The sequence below is a fragment of the Ailuropoda melanoleuca genome, chromosome 6 (genome assembly GCF_002007445.2).
Source record: "Ailuropoda melanoleuca isolate Jingjing chromosome 6, ASM200744v2, whole genome shotgun sequence".
In the NCBI taxonomy this organism is placed as follows: Eukaryota; Metazoa; Chordata; class Mammalia; order Carnivora; family Ursidae; genus Ailuropoda; species Ailuropoda melanoleuca.
In genome coordinates this window covers 114,673,319-114,691,055 of record NC_048223.1, presented here as the reverse complement: position 1 = coordinate 114,691,055, position 17,737 = coordinate 114,673,319, and the positions used below count along the sequence as shown (strand labels likewise).

General features: G+C 35.3%; 1 protein-coding gene across 1 annotated transcript in view; it reads right to left on the bottom strand.

Moving 5' to 3' along the window:
• The window catches only part of ATRNL1 (attractin like 1), a 723,131-nt gene that overhangs the window by 450,756 nt on the left and 254,638 nt on the right, over positions 1 to 17,737 (bottom strand). The window contains exon 21 of the mRNA XM_034663626.1: positions 13,488 to 13,582. Coding sequence (XP_034519517.1) covers positions 13,488 to 13,582 — 95 coding nt within the window. The remainder of the gene's footprint in view (positions 1 to 13,487; positions 13,583 to 17,737) is intronic.

The following is a 17,737-nucleotide window of genomic DNA, read 5'->3' as shown; positions in this document are numbered from 1 at the left end:
ACTGTTCTTAAAAAAAAAAATGAGAGAGAAAGACTTTCCCAGACAAACAGGAGCTGAGGAAGATCATCACCACTAGATCTGCTTAAAAAAAAAAAAAAAAGCTAAACTGTTATAACATCAGTGACAGAGTGAGAGGGGAAACAAAGGTAAAGTATAAACTTTTGGTGTGTGATTGAAGTTATGTTTTATAGGCTTAAAAAAGACTGCTATACCTATAATATATTGTATGTAAGTCTCATGATAACTACAAGGAAAAATACATATAGGATAAAAGAAAAAGAGCAAGAAATCAAAGCGTATCACTACAAAAAATCAATAAAGCACAGTAAAAGACAGCAAGGGAGAAAAGAGGAACAAAAAAAATAAGACAGACAACAATTAACAAAATGGCAATAGTAAATCCTCTCCTATCAATAATTAAACATAAATCCATTAAGCCCCCCATTCAAAAGACACAGAGTGCAGAGAAAGACAATTATCATATGTTTTCTCTCATCTATGGAACATAAGAACTAGGAAGATCGGTAGGGGAAGAAAGGGATAAAGAAAGGGGGGTAATCAGAAGGGGGAATGAAGCATGAGGGACTATGGACTCTGAGAAACAAACTGAGGGCTTCAGAGGGGAGGGGGATGGGGGAATGGGATAGACTGGTGATGTGTAGTAAGGAGGGCACGTATTGCATGGTGCACTGGGTGTTATACGCAACTAATGAATCATCGAACTTTACATCAGAAACCAGGGATGTACTGTATGGTGACTAACATAATATAATAAAAAAGCATTAAAAAAAAAAGACACAGAGTGGACAACTGGATTAAAAAAACAACAACAACAACACCCAACAATATGCTATCTAAAAGAGACTCATTTCAGATTTAAGGACACTTATAGACTAAACATGAAGGGATTGGAAAAGATATTCCATGAAAATAAGAAACAAAAGGAGGAAGAAGTAGCTATACTTATATGAGACAAAACAGACTTTAAGTCAAAATCTTTCACAAGAAACAAACAAGGACATTATATAATGATAAATGGATCAATTAATCCAGAAGATATACTATGATAAATGCAAACGTGCCCACTATGAGAGCACCTAAATATAGAAACAAACATTGACACAACTGAAGGGAAGAATAGAAGGAACAGAATAATAATAAGGGAGTTCAATACCCTACTTTCAACAATGGATAGAATACTCAAAGAGAAAATCAATAAGGAAAAAGTGGACTTGAATACTACAAAACACACATGCTTAACAGACATAGAAACAAAAGCCCACATAAAAGCATCGGAACCCACATTCTGTTCATAGGCATATGGGATAGTCTCCAAACAACATCACATGTTAGGTCACAAAACAAGTCTTACCAAATTTAAGAAGACTGAAAACATATCAGTTATGTTTTCTGACCACAATGGAATGAAACTAGGAATCAATAGCAGGAGGAAAATTTGAAAGTTAAAAAACACGTAGAAAATTAACACATTTCTGAACTAATAGATCAAAAAATAAATCCAAAGGGAAATCAGAAAATACCTTGAGACAAAATAAAATGAAAAATTATATACCAAAACCAATGGGGTGCCACAAAACCAGTTCAAAGAGAAAATTAAAAGTAACAAATACGATTAAAAAAGAAGAGAGCTCTCAGGGCTGCCCGGGTGGCCCAGTCAGTAAAACGTCTGCCTTCCACTCAGGTCATGATCCCAGGGTCCTGGGATCGAGCCCCACGTGGGGCTCTCTGCTCAGTGGAGAGTATACTGCTCCTTCTCCTTCTGCTCCTCCCCCAAGCTCATGCTCTCTCTCTCACTCTTTGTCTGAAATAAATAAAATCTTAAAAAAAAAGAAAAGAAGAGAGCTCTCAAATAAACAATTTCACTTCACACCTCAATTCAAAAGAGAACAAACTATGTTCAAAGTTAGCAAAAAGAAGTAAATATTAAAGATTAATGCAGAGATAAAGAGTAGAAAAGAAAAATCAATAAAACAGGAGTTATTTTTTAATCAAAATCGACACAACCTTTAGCAAGACTAAGAGAAGAAAGAAGAATTAAAATGTAAAATCATAAATGAAACATTACAAACTAAGCTACAGAAATAAGGATTAAAAGAGACTAATATGACTAATTACATATCAACAAACTAGATAACCAAAACGAAATCAATAATTCTTAAAATCATACAAACTACCAAGACAGAATCATGAAGAAATAGAAAATATGAACAAATCAATAACATGCATGGAGACTGGGTAAACAGAAACCTCCCAACAAAGAAAAACTCAGGAACAAATGGTTTCACTGGTTCATTCGAGCAAACATTTAAAGAATTAATACCAATCCTTCTCAAATTCTTTCTAAAAACTACAGAGAAGGGAATACTTCCCAACTCATTTTATAAGGCCAGAGATAATCTGATACCAAAGCCAGACAATGACAGTACAAGAAATAAAAACTCTAGGGGGCGCCTGGGTGGCACAGCGGTTGAGCGTCTGCCTTTGGTTCAGGGCGTGATCCCGGCGTTGTGGGATCAAGCCCCACATCAGGCTCTTCCGCTATGAGCCTGCTTCTTCCTCTCCCACTCCCCCTGCTTGTGTTCTCTCTCTTGCTGGCTGTCTCTATCTCTGTCGAATAAATAAATAAAATCTTAAAAAAAAAAAAAGAAAAGAAAAAAGAAATAAAAACTCTAGGCCAATAACACTGCTGAACACAGTTGCAAAAATCCTCAACAAATACTAGCAAATTGAATTCAGCAGCACCTTAAAAGGATCATTCACCATGATAAAGTGAGATTTATCCTTGGGATGAAAAGATAGGTCAACATATATAAATCAACTAATGTGATACACCACATTAACAAAATGTATAAAAATCATAACCATCTTGATATAGAAAAAGCATTTGGCAAAATTAATCATCCTTCATGATAAAAACCCTCAACAAATGAGCTATAAATGGAATGTACCCCAATATAATAAGGCCCATAACTGACAAGCCCAAGTAAACATCATACTCAATATAGAAAAATTGAAAGCTTTCCCTCTATGATCAGGAATAAGATAAGGATGCCAACTCTCACCACTTCTATTGAACAAAGTATTGGACATCCTAGCAAAAACAATTAAGTAAGAGAAATAAATAAAAGGGATCCAAGTCAAAAAGGAAGAAGTAAAATAATATCTATTTACAGATGACATAATCTTATATGTAGAAAAACCTGAACACTGTATTCACACATGCGCACACACACACACACACAAGCCTGTTAGAACTAACAAATTCAGTGAAGTTTCAGGATACAAAATGAACATTAAAAAAATCAGTTTTATTTCTATACACTAACAGCAAATTATGTTAGAAGAAGTTAAGAAAACAATCCCATTTATAATAGTATCAAAAAGAAGAAAATACTTAGGAATAAACTTAACCAAGGTGATGAAAGATATACACTGAAAATTATACAACATTGATGTAAGAAAGAAGACACAAATAATGAAAAGATATCCTGTGTTCTCAGATTGGGAAACTTATTATTGTTTAAATGTCCATGTTACTTAAAGAAATCTATAAATTCAATATTATCTCATCAAATTCCTAGTGGCATTTTTACAGAAATGGAAAAAAAATCTTAAAATTCATACAGAATCGTAAGAGACCTCAAAAAGCCAAAACAATCCTGAGAAAGAAGAACAAAGCTGGAGGTATTACACTGTCTGATTTCAAAATATATTACAAAGCTATAGTAATTAAAAATAGGGTACTTGCATAAAGATAGACATATGGTCCATAGAGAGCCCAGAAATGAACCCAAATATACATTGTTATCTTCAATAAGGTTGCCAAGAATACACAATGAGGAAAGGACAGTCTCTTCAACAAATGATGATGGGAAAACTGGCTATCTACATGAAAAGAATGAAACTGGATCCTTATTTTCTTAGGGCATTAGGACTGCTATACGAAAAATACCACAGACTAGGGCAGAAGGAGTGGCTATAAAGAGCAAAATTGTACTTCTCACACATTTGGAGGCTGGGAATTCCAAAATAAAGGTGCTGGAAAAGTTGGTATCTGTTGAGGTCATTTCCTGTTTAATGGACAAGCCCCTTCTTGCTGTGTCCTCACATGGCTAAAGGAGGTGAGGGAACTCTGAAGAGCCTCTTTTAATCCCATTAATGAGGGCTCCACCCTCATGACCTAATTACCTTGCAAATGTCCCATCTCTAAATGCCATAACATTGAGCATTATGATTTAACACACGATTCTGGGGGGACACAAACATATATACAGAACACAAAGTGAATTAAAGAGACTGTGTAGATGTGTCTAGCAAGAAGTTGCTTTGGCCGAAGTCACAGAGGTTGTTGCCTGTTTTGTCCTCTAGGATTTTGATGGATTCCTGTCCCACATTTAGGTCTTTCATTCATTTTGAGTCTATTTTTGTGTATGGGGTAAGAAAAAGGTCCAGTTTCATTCTTCTGCATGTGGCTGTCCAATTTTCCCAACACCATTTGTTAATGACACTGTTTTTTTTCCATTGGATATTCTTACCTGCTTTGTCAAATACTAGTGACCATAATGTTGAGGGTCCATTTCTGGGTTCTCTATTCTGTTCCACTGATCTAAGGGTCTGTTTTTGTGTCGGAACCATATTATCTTGATGATTAGTTTTATAATAGGTTTGAAGTACGTAATTGTGATGCCACCAGCTTTGGTTTTCTTCTTCACCATTCCTTTGGCTATTTGGGGTCTTTTCTGGTTTCATAAAAATTTTAAGATTATTTGTTCCAGCTCCGTGAAAAAAATCTATGGTATTTTGATGGGATTGCATTGAATGTATAGATTGCTCTAGGTAGAAAAGCCACCTTAACAATATTGGTTCTTCCAATCCATAAGCATGGAATGTTTTCCCATTTCTTTGTGTCTTCCTCAATTTCTTTCATGAGTGTTCTATAGTTTTCAGAATACGGATCCTTTGCATCTTTGGTTAGGTTTATTTCTAGGTATCTTATGGTTTTGGGTGCACTTGTAAATGGGACTGGCTCTTAAATTTCTCCTTCTTCTGTCTCATTGTTAGTGTAAAGAAATGAAACTGATTTCTCTACATTGATTTTATATCCTGCCACTTTGCTGAATTCCTGTATGAGTTCTAGCAATTTTGGGGTGGAGTCTTTTGGGTTTTCCACATAAAGTATCATGCCATCTGAGAAGAATGAGAGTTTGACTTCTTCTTTGCCAATTCAGATGCCTTTTATTTCTTTTTGTTGTCTGATTGCTGATGCTAGGACTTCTAGTACTATGTTGAACAACAGTGGAGAGAGTGAACATTCCTGCCATGTTCCCCACCTCAGGGGAAAAGCTCTCAGTTTTTCCCCATTGAGAATGATATTCACTGTGAGCCTTTTGTATATGGCTTTTATGATATTGAGGTATGTCCCCTCTATCTGTACACTGTGAAGAGTTTTAATCAAGAAAGGATGCTTCTAAAATGCTTTTTCTTTTTTTCTTTTTTTTTTTAAGATTTTATTTATTTATTTGACAGAGATAGAGACAGCCAGCGAGAGAGGGAACACAAGCAGGGGGAGTGGGAGAGGAAGAAGCAAGGCTCATAGCAGAGGATCCTGGTGGGGCTCGATCCCATAACGCCGGGGTCACGCCCTGAGCTGAAGGCAGACGCTTAACCGCTGTGCCACCCAGGCGCCGCGAAAATGCTTTTTCTGCATCTATTGGGAGGATCATATGGTTCTTGCCCTTTCTTTTATTAATGTAGAGTATCACACTGATTAATTTGAGGATGTTGAATCACCCTTGCAACCCAGGAATACATCCTACTCAGTCATGGAGAATAATCCTTTTAATATACTATTAGATCCTACTGGCTAATATCTTGATGAGAATGAACTATTGGACTTCATCAAGATAAAAAGGTTTTACACAGCAAAGGAAACAGTCCACAAAACCAAAGACAACCAACAGAATGGGAGAAGATATTTGCAAATGACATATCAGATAAAGGGCTGGTATCTAAAATCTATAAAGAATTTACCAAACTCAACACCCAAAGAACAAATAATCCAATCAAGAAATGGGCAGAATACACGAACAGACATTTCTCCAAAGAAGACATACAAATGGCCAACACACACATGAAAAAATGCTCAACATCTCTCAGCATCAGGGAAATACAAGTCAAAACCACAACGAGATACCACCTCACACCAGTCAGAATGGCAAAAATTAAGCACTCAGTAAAAAACAGATGCTGGGGAGGATGTGGAGAAAGGGAAACCCTCTTACACTGTTGGTAAAAATGCAAGCTGGTGCAACCACTCTGGAAAACAGCATGGAGGTCCCTAAAAAAGCTGAAAATAGAGCTACCCTACAACCCAGCAATTGCACTACTAGGTATTTACCCCAAAGACACAAATGAAGTGATCCAAAGGGGCACCTGCGCCCCAATGTTTACAGCAGTAATGTCCACAATAGCCAAACTATGGAAAGAGCCCAGATGTCCATCGATGGATGGATAAAGAAGATGTGGTGTATGTATATACAATGGAATACTACTCAGCCATCAAAAAAATGAAATCTTGCCATTTGCAACAATGTAGATGGAACTAGAGGGTATTAAGCTAATACCCAGCAGGAGGGGAGGGGGTAGGGAAGCGGGTTTCTGTGTTATGGGCATTAAGGAGAGCACTGAGTATTATATAAGACTGATGAATCAATGAACTCTACTATCTGAAACTAATAATACACTATATGTTAATTAATTGAATTTAAATTTAAAAAAAAAGGACACAGGTTAACAAAGAGTCCATAGTGGAAACATAGGGGAAGTGGGACAGATAGAGCAAGTACTCTCCAGTTAGCCTCTTAATAAATGATTTACAAATTTAGAAAAAGTTGAAAGAAAGAAAGAAAGAAAGAAAGAAAGAAAGAAAGAAAGAAAGACTGTGTAGGAAGATGGTGTCAGAGTAGGAGGACCCTAGGCTCATCTCTTCCCATGAACACAACCAGATAACTATTGAATCATCCTAAATACCCCAGAAATTGATCTGAAGACTGACAGAACAAACTCCAGGACTAAAAGGAGAGAAGAGGCCACATCAAAGGAGGTAGGAAGTGTGAAGATGTGGTTTAGGGGAGAAATGGATCGTGGGTGTTGTGGAAAGGAGGGAGCTGTGGTCACAGAGAAGGGCAAGAGAGAGAGAGGAGCACACAGAGAAGCACACAAGAACATTTTCCCAAAGCCACTGCCTTGGAAAATGAGAGGGGCTGAATTTCATGAGTTCTTGCAACTAGCAGGTCTTAAAGCCTAGAGTTTTAAAAGTCCGTAGGCTTGACTGGGATAGGGCCTGAAGGCCATTGTGCTGCTCCTGAAGAAAAATCAGGCAAATAACACAGGGGCAGACAGCATGGAAACAGCAATCTGAAAAACAACTTGGGGACACAGGAGTAGATTATTCTCTCTCCTGGGATCATATTCCTGAGAGGCAGCATTCATGGATATGCCTCTGGAGGAACAAATGAGCTGCCCATTTCCCTCCCCTGTCCCTCAGCATAAACACAGAGACACCTATGGGGGAAGCACACACACTTGCTGCCTAACTTGCTTATATCAAGCCCAACCCCCCTCCACTCTGGTAGGCCTGCTTTCCTCAGTCAAGCTTGCCTCAGTCACACACACCAAAAATACTACATAAAGCTCCAGGATGTAGACACTACATGACCTCTTCCTCAGAAGGCCATTACTTTAAGAGAAGGAGGAGACATAACTGCCATTTGTAACACACAGAAGTAAGAGACTAAGACAAAATGCCAAGATGCAAGAATTCATTCCAAATGAGAGAAAAAGATATGGTCATGGCCAGAGATCTAAGCAAAACCAATATAAGTAACAAGCCTAATGGAGAATTTAAAGCAATAACCATAAGGACACTCACTGGATTTGGGAAAAGAATAGAAGACACAGTGACACCATCAAATGTAATATCATTCATAATATAGGAGTCCCAAAAGAAGAAGAGAGAGAGAAGGGGGCAGAAAATTGATTTGAAGAAATAATAGCTGAAAACTTCCCTAATATGGGGAAGGAAACAGTCAGATCTAGGAGGCACAGAGAACGCCCATCAAAATCAAAAAAAGCAGGCCAATACCAAGATATATTGTAAGTTACTTACAAAATATAGTGATTAAAAAAAATCATAAAAGTGGGTCACCTGGGTGGCTCAGCTGATTAAGTGTCTGACTTAGGTTCAGGTAATGATCTCAGTGTCCTGGGATCTGGCCCTGAGTTGGGCTCCTTGATCAGCAGGGAGTCTACTTCTCCCTCTCCTTCTGCCCCTTCCCCCACTCATATTCTCTCTCTCAAATAAAGAAATAAAATCTTTTAAATAACCATAAAATCAGTAAGACAAAAGATGTCCTTAACTTACAAGGGAACACACATAAGGCTAGCTAGAGATTTCGCAACAGAAACTTGGCAAGCCAAAGGGAGTGGATGCTACATTAGAAGTGCTGAATGGGAAAAATCTGCAGCCAAAAATACTCTATCCAGCAAGGTTATCATTCAGAATAGAAGGAGAAATAAAGAGTTTCCAAGATGAACAAAAACTAAAGGAGTTCATGACCACTAACCCTGCCCTGCAAGAAATATTAAAGGGGCCTCTTAGAATGGAAAGGAGAGACCAAAAATAACAAACACAAGTAAGGATCAGAGAAAATCTCCAGAAGCAATGAAAAACAAGTAATAAAATGGCAATAAATACATATCTGTCAATAATTACTTTGAATGTAAATGGATAAATGCTCCAATCAAAAGACACAGGGTGCCAGAATGGATAAAAAACAAAATCTATCTATATGCTGCCTATAAGAGACTCATTTTAGACCTAAAGACACTGCAGATTGAAAATGAGGGGATAGAAAAATATTTATCATGAATGTCAAAGGAAAGCTGGAGTAGCAATACTTATATGAGCCAAACTAGATATTAAAACAAAGACTGTAATAAGAGACAAAGAAGGGCACTATAAAATCATAAAGAGGAAAATCCAACAAGAACATAACAATTGCAAATACTTATGCACCCAACATGGGACACCCAAATATATAAAACAATTAATAATAAATATAAAGAAAATAATAGATAGTAATGCAATAATAGTGGGAAACTTTAACACCCCACTGAAATCAAGGGACAGATCATCTAAACAGAAAGACAACAAGAAAAAAACGGCTTTGAATGACACACTGGACTGCAAAGGTGTAATATATTCAGAACATTCCCATTCTAAAAGAGCAGAATACACATTCTTTTCCAGTGCACATGCAACATTCTCCACAAAAGATCACATATTAGGTCACAAAACAGGCCTCAACAAATACAAAAAAACTGAACTCATATCACGTATCTTTCTTGACCACAATGCTGTAAAACTAGAAGTCAAACATAAGAAAATATATGAAAAGACTATAAAGACATGGAGGTTAAACAACATGCTACTAAGCAATGAATGGGTCAAACAGGAAACCAAAGAAGAAATTTTTAAAAAATTACATGGAAATAATTGAAAAGGCAAACACAACACTCCAAAACCTTTGGGATGAAGCAAAAGCAGTCCTAAGAGGGAAGAATATGGCAATACAGGCCTACCTCAAGAAGCAAGAAAATTCTCAACTACACAACCTAACCTTACACCTAAAGGAACTAAAAAAGGAACAGCAAATGAAGCGTGAAGCCAGCAGAAGAAGGGAAATAATAAAGATTAGAGCAGAAATAAATGATATAGAAACTAAAAACCAATGGAACATATCCATGAAACCAGGAGCTGGTTCACTGAAAATAATTAATAAAATTGATAAACCCCTAGAGAGATTTATCAAAAAGAAGAAAAAAAAAGGGCCCAAATAAATAAAATCAAAAATGAATGAGGAGAAATAACAACCCACACCACAGAAATACAATTATAAGAGAGTATTATGATAAAATATATGCCAACAAATGGGACAACCTAGAAGAAAAGGATAAATTCCTAAGAACATATTAACTACCAAAACTAAAACAGGAAGAAACAGAAAATGTGAACACACTGATAACCAGCAAAGTAAGCAAATCAGTAATCAAATACCTTTCAACAAACAAAAGTCCAGGACCAGATGGGTTCACAGGTAAATTCTACCAAACATTTAAAGAGTTAACATCTATTCTTCTCCAAATATTCCAAAATAATAGAAAAAGAAGGAAAACTTCCAAATTCATTCTATGAGGCCAGCATTACCCAGATACTGAAACCAGATAAAGAGTCCACAAAAAAAGAGGGCTACAGGGCTAATATCTCTGATGAAAATAGCTGAAAAAATTCTCAACAAAGTGCTAGCAAAACAAATCTAGCAATACATTAAAAAAAATCATTCACCACAATCAAGTGGGATTTATTCCTGGGCTGCAAGTATGGCTCCATATGTGCAAATCAAACAATATGATACAACATATTAATAAAACAAAGGATAAAAATCATATGAACATTTTAATAGATGCATAAAAAGCACTTAACAAAGTAAAACATCTATTCATGATAAATGCATTCAACAAAGTTGGTTTAAAGGGAACATACCTCAACATAATAAAGGCTATATAGGAAAAACCCATAGCTAATATCATCCTCAATGGAGAAAAACTGGGAACTTTTCCTCTATAGTGAGGAACAAGACAGATGTCCACTCTCACCACTGTTATTTAACATTGTATTGAAATTCCTAGCCCAGCAATCAGACAATAAAGAAATGGAAGGTACCCAAATCGGCAAGGAAGAAGTCAAACTTTCACTATTTACAGATGACATGATAACTATATATAGAAAAACTGAAAGTGGTCATCAAAACTGATACATGAAATCTTGCCATTTGCAATGACGTGGATGGAGCTAGAGATTATTGTATTAAGTGAAATAAATCAGAGAAAGAAAAATGCCATATGATTTCACTCACATGTGGAATCTAAGAAACAAAACCGACGAACATGGGGTGGGGGGGCAGGAAGACAGAGAGGCAAACCAGAAAACAGACTCTTAACTATAGAGAACAAAAAAGGTTTGTTAGAGGGGAGGTGGGCTGAGGGATGGAGTAAATAGGTGATGGGTATTTAGGAAGGCACTTGTGATGAGCACTGGGCACTGTATGTTAGAGATGAATCACTAAATTCTACACCTGAAAGTAACATTACACTGTGTGTTAACTAATTAGAAGCTAAATTAAAACTTGAAAAAAATTAAAAAATAAAAATAAAAAATGGACAAAGGATCTGAATAGACTTTGAAAAAAATTTTTGAGAATAGTTTGGCAGACAGTGTTACATTAGTTTCAGGTGTAGAACATACGGATGCAGCACTGCTATACGGTATGCTCACCAGTGCAGCTACCGTCTGTCACCACGCGATGCCATCACAAGATCACTGACCGTGTTCCCTCTATTGTATCTTTTATTCCTGTGACTTATTCTGATGAAAACATACTGATGGCCAAGAAAAGGTACTCAACGTCACTAATGATCAGGGAAATGGAAATCAAAGCCACAATGAGATATTACCTCATACCAGTTAGAATGGCTCTTACCAAAAAAGATAAGAAATAACAAGTGTTTTTGAAGATGTGGAAAAAAGGAGACCCTTATGTACTATTGGTGGAAATGTAAATTAGTGCAGACACTATGGAAAAGAATATGGAAATTTATGAAAAATTTAAAAATAAAACTACCGTATGATCCAACAATTCTACTTTTGGATATCTGTCCAATGAAAACGAAAATACTACCTCAAAAAGATATATGTACTCCATGTTCACTGCAATATACAATACCCAAGATGTGGAAGCAATATAAGTGTCCATCACTGCATAAAAGCACAAAGAAATAGTGGTATGCATATACAATGGAATAGTATTCTGCCATAAAAAGAAGAAAATCTTGCTATTTGCAATAACATGAAGAGATCTTGAGGGCACTATGCTAAGTGAAATATGTCAGACAGAGAAAGACAAATACTGTATGATCTCACTTATATGTGGATCTAAACAAAACAAAATCCGTATCTCATAGATACAGAGAACAGACTGGTAATTGCCAGAGGTGGGTGTGGGGATGGGAGTGGGGTAATGAGGAGTTACTAGTCAACAGATATAAGATTTCAGCTATGCAAGAAAAATCAGATCTACTACTGTACAACACAGTGTCTATAGTTCACAATAGAAGTTTTAAGAGTATTGTACTCTTAACTTTTTAGGACAGCAGATCTCATGTTAAGTGTTCTAACCACAATAAACAAAAAGAATAATTCAAATATTTCATTACCATCTTCATTTTTTAACATCTTCATTTTGAAAGAGTTCTTTTCAGTTTCAAAAGAATTAAAATTCCACCCAAATAAACTATATGGTTTCTATTCCCTTGACTTTTTAACTTTATAATAAAGTCGCAGATGGACAGAAATATATGTATGTTACTTCCAAAGGAACTTTGAGCCTTCTCCTGTGATGACTTACAATCAATCTTTCATACATTTAAACTTCATAAAGTTTTACAATTATATCACTGATGCAGTAAATTTCTTAAAGAAACAAGTATTCCATGATGCTAAATGAGATAAGTCAAAGAAAGACAAATACTTGTAATGATATCATTTATATGTAGAATCTAGAAAAGCCAAACTCATAAAAGCCTTGGGGCTGAGGGTTGGGAGGAACTGGGGAGATGTTGTTTAAGGATAAAAACTTGCAACCAGTAGATATATAAGTCCCAGAGAGCAAATGCACAGCATAGTTACCATAGACAACAATTCTGTATTATGTATTTCAAAGTTGCTAAGAGACTAGTTTTAATTATTCCCACAACAAAAAAGAAATGATAATTACGTGACATAATAGAGGTGTTAGCTGATGCTACCATGGTAATAATATTGCAATATATAAATGTTTCAAAGCAACTTGTTATATACACTTTAAACTTATACAATGTAATATGTCAATTATATCTCAATAAAAATTACTTAAAAAGAAGCCAGGAGGCGAGGATTCTTAAAAAGACAGTGAAAAATCTACTATTGTGTAACAATGTATATGAAAAAGGACATATTTAATATAGCATGTTTTGAATTTATGGTTTTTATTTTCAAATAAGGCTACCCCCAGTTTGAGAGCATAATTATAAGCACAAACACTGTCATGAGACTGAAAAAAATAATTAAAATATATAATTTAAATTCTAGGACTGTTGGCAGAATCTGAAATATCAAACACACAAACTCCCTTAAGCACAAGGATATATAAGTTTTATGAAAAGAAAAAATTAACAGAATTAGTCTTTCTTCAAAAGCCCTATAGTGTGATAATTCTGAGAAGCAGTTAAAATTACAATAAAAATGATAAAAAAATTGTATCCCATGATATTAATAGAATTATATTATAAAAGTTAAATTATCATCTCACCTGTTCTGGGTTCGCTATGAAGTTTATGGCAGTATGGTGGCGATCATCTTCCTGTAATAAGCTGAAGGTAAACTGATAGTCAATCAAAAGGCTATCTGTGGGGGGAAAAAATACAATCCTGATATGCACTTTCACAAGCTGATAAACAGAAGTTAGGTGAAAACATATTGTATATGAGTATTAAAAATAATTATCATTAATTATTAGAGGCTCAGTCAGACTGGTAAAAAAATCTTTGTCATCAAGCAACAAAAAGCAACAAATAGGTATGGAAGAAGTCCTAATTCTTTACAAATTGTACCTATTACTTCTGTTTTCATTACAAAAGTTCTACAAACAGAAGAGATATTCTGAAAACCACACAAAAGTAAAAAGAAACTAAAAAGTCATCCATAACCTTACAACTAGAGAAAAATACAGGAAACATTTTGGTGCATTTGATTCCAGTTAAAATTTTGTAGATAGAAAAATAGACAGGCAGACATTTTGGTACCCTACTTACAAAAATCAAACTTTCTTGAAAACATGAATTTTAATAGATAAATAATATTTCATCACATACTATAATGCATTTACTTGTTCCTTTATTATGATGGTAATTTTATCCTTAGCAATTTTAAAATTACTCTGTGATAAACATCATTCTACAGAAGTAATTCACTAATAATTGACAAAAAGAAATCAGGGTAAACAATTTTTAATTTTGTTCATGTATAATGTTGAAACCAAGGTGAAACATTTGAGTGTTATGTAACGTGAGTAGCTTCATATGGTATAGAAGAGCGAACAATTACTCATTAATGTTAAACTGTCACCTTCATAAAAACATTTCAAATTATTTTAAATAGAGATGATTTCTGTTTTTTGGATACATACCTTTCATGTTATGCCCTCAGCCATTAAACACTATTAAAATAAAAAGTAAAGATAGGAATAATATCACTGATATTATTGTTAAAATTATCAAGGCATTATTCTTTATGTTGCTTACTACATATACTTCCTAAGATCCACCTTATATATTTCTCGTATAATTTAGTGTAAGGCAAAATTTCATCTTTCTCAGAATTTACACGAGATAATGAGAATTATGCAAGAGGTCATGTTTTCAATTTTCATCTGACTGCCAGAAACGGCAGAGGTAAATTCAATGGGCCGGTGTGTTCTAGGCATTCGAGACACAACAATAAATGATAAAAATTTCTCTTCTCGTGCAACTTATATCCTGTTGGACGGACATTAGAAATAAATAAATAACTTAAGGAAATAGTATAATAGATGACAATAAGTGTTTTGGAGCATAATAAACCAGTGAAAAAGAGAGAAACTACTGTCAGGGTAGGAGAGTGGTTAGAATTTTGAAAAGGAACATTTAAAGATGAAAGATAGTAGGAATATAAACATAGAGTTTACTGAAGAAAATGCAATCCAGGCAGAAGACACAAGTACAAAAACTCTCAAAAAAAGAGTAAGTCTTAACTATGAATCTTGTAAAAAACAATGTTGGAAGAAATAGGCCACACGTGATGGTGGCGAGGATACTAGCAGTGGAGGTTACGAGAAGAGGTCAGATACTCAGCATGTGTACTTGGTAGATTCAACACACAGGATTAGCTGAATAACTGGATGTGGCATTTGAAAGTAAGAAAGGTAAAGCTTTTTTGATCCAAGACCACACAAAATGTCAGCATTAACTGAGATGAGTAAGAATATACTGAGGCGAATAAGTAAGAGTCAACATTAACTACGATGAGTTGTTTAGTAGATAACAATTTGCAAATTATCAACATTTTTGATGAGATTTGAAACCCTGAAGCCAGGAAATCACCAGTTATACCCTGTGGCCTACCAATGTAAATAATCAAATCCTCAGGAGATGGAGGAGATAGCAACCTATGAGATAGGAATAAAACCAGAAGTTAGTGTCATGAGAGTCAAGTAAATATTTGTTTAAAAAAGAGTAGGGATCACCCTGATCAGTTCCAGCTGGCAAGGGTTCAGAGGTAAGGCTGCAATACTGAGGAAAGGTAGTATCTGTTCAAAATGAAGGGAGAATATGACTGGGAAATGTAAGCACTTCTAAACTAGTTCAAGAATCTGCATAATTTTATTTACCTTTTTCTAGCATTAAACAAAGTATTAAGAAGTCAGGAATAGATAGCTCTGGGAGGTAAGGACTGGTAACAAGGGATACCTCATAGCTATGAGCAGAGGCTGCAGTGCCCCAAGCTTGCACACATTCTTCTGCCTTTACGGACTCAAGGCTTGTGCCACAATCATGTCCCATCAAATTCTTGGCCAGGCATTCAACTTTGATTTTACTATTCTTTCTTATTTATTAGAGTTGGAAGTACAAGATCAGCACAATGTATATTATATATGTTAATGATCAATCCTAATGTCACTTGGGCTAAAAAAATAAGTCTGCATCCTGGAACAAAATTAGTAGGAGTATTACTCAATTCAAGTCACTGATAAGAGTACCTGTCAGTGAATGTTAATTACTACAAACTGAAGAAAGTTTGTGGTTCTAACAAAATGATTTCTTTTAAAGCTGCGTCGAATCAAAGTCCTCCAGAAGCCAACTGTGCAATTTTCCACTTAACCAGGAGATGATCTATTTCTCCCCCCACCAGTTTCAAACATCATATTGGTATATTTTTAGGGGGGCTGAAAATGAATAATTACCTGGCACTAAAAACATGTATCTCAATGCTGAAATTTACTCTGAACTTCTTAGCTAAATACAGTATAGGACATAAAACATTACAATTTAAAGTATGTATCAAGTTTATGTAAATGTACATAATTTGAAAATAAGCTTTTGTACTATTTAAATGAACCACTTCATTATGGCATAAAAGGGGAAGTCCTGTTTGACTACAATCAACTCATTTTATTTCATTATCCATAATTAAAGAGCAATGACAAAGTAGCAGGAGGAATAAGTGTGATCAAGAAAGGTAAGAAAACTACTTCTTTTAAAATCCAGTATACTTAATGTACAGCGTTAAATTAGTTTGAGCTATACAATATAGTAATTCAACAGTTCTATACATTACTCAATGCTCATCAAGCTAAGGGCCCTCCTAATACGTTACACTTATTCCATCTCCCCACCCCCCCACTGCTAATGATCAGTGTGTTTGTTCTCTATAGTTAAGAGTCTGTTTTTTGGTTTGTCTCCTTTTTTTTAGTTTGTCTCTTTTTATTTTTCCTTTGTTCATTTATTTTATTTCTCAAATTTCACACATGAGTGAAATAATATGGTATCTGTCTTTCTCTGTCTGACTTATTTCACTTAGCATTATACTCTCCAGATACATCCATGCTGCTGCAAGTGACAAGATTTCATTCCTTCTTATGGCTGAATAATATGCCATTGTACACATATAACACATCTTTATCCATTCATCTATCAATGAACACTTGGGCTGCTTCCATACTTTGGCTATTGTAAATAATGCTGCAATAAATATAGGGATGCATGTATCTTTTCGAATTAGTGTTTTCATATTCTTTGGGTAAATACCCAGAAGCAGAATTACTGGATCATATGGTAGTTCAACTTCTAAATTTTTGAGGTACCTCCATACCGTTTTCCACAGTGGCTACACCAGTTTGCATTTACCCCAACAGTGCAAAAGGGCATCTTTTTCTCCACATCATCACCAACACCTGTTGTTTCTTGTGATGTTGATTTTAGACATTCTGACAGGTATAAGATGATATTTCATTGTGGTTTTTATTTGCATTTCCTTGATGATCAGTGATGTTGGGTATCTTCTCCTCTGTCTATGGGCCATCATATGTCTTCCTTATAGAAATGTATATTCATGTCTTCTGCCCATGTTTTAATTGGATTATTTGTTTTTCAGGTGTTGAGTTGTGTAAGGTCTTTTTGTATTTTGATACTAATCTTTTAACAGATATGTCATTTGCAAATATCTTCTCCCATTCATTAGGTTGTCTTTTAGAGAGAACTACTTTTTATTTTTTATTTATTTATTTTTTTATAATTTTTATTTTGTTATATTAGTCACCATACAGTACATCCCCAGTTTTGTTTTTTGTTTTTTTTTAAAGATTTTACTTATTTATTTGACAGAGAGAGAGACAGCCAGTGAGAGAGGGAACATAAAGCAGGGGGAGTGGGAGAGGAAGAAGCAAGCTCCCAGTGGAGGAGCCCGATATGGGGCTCGATCCCAGGACCCTGGGATCATGCCCTGAGCCGAAGGCAGATGCTTAAC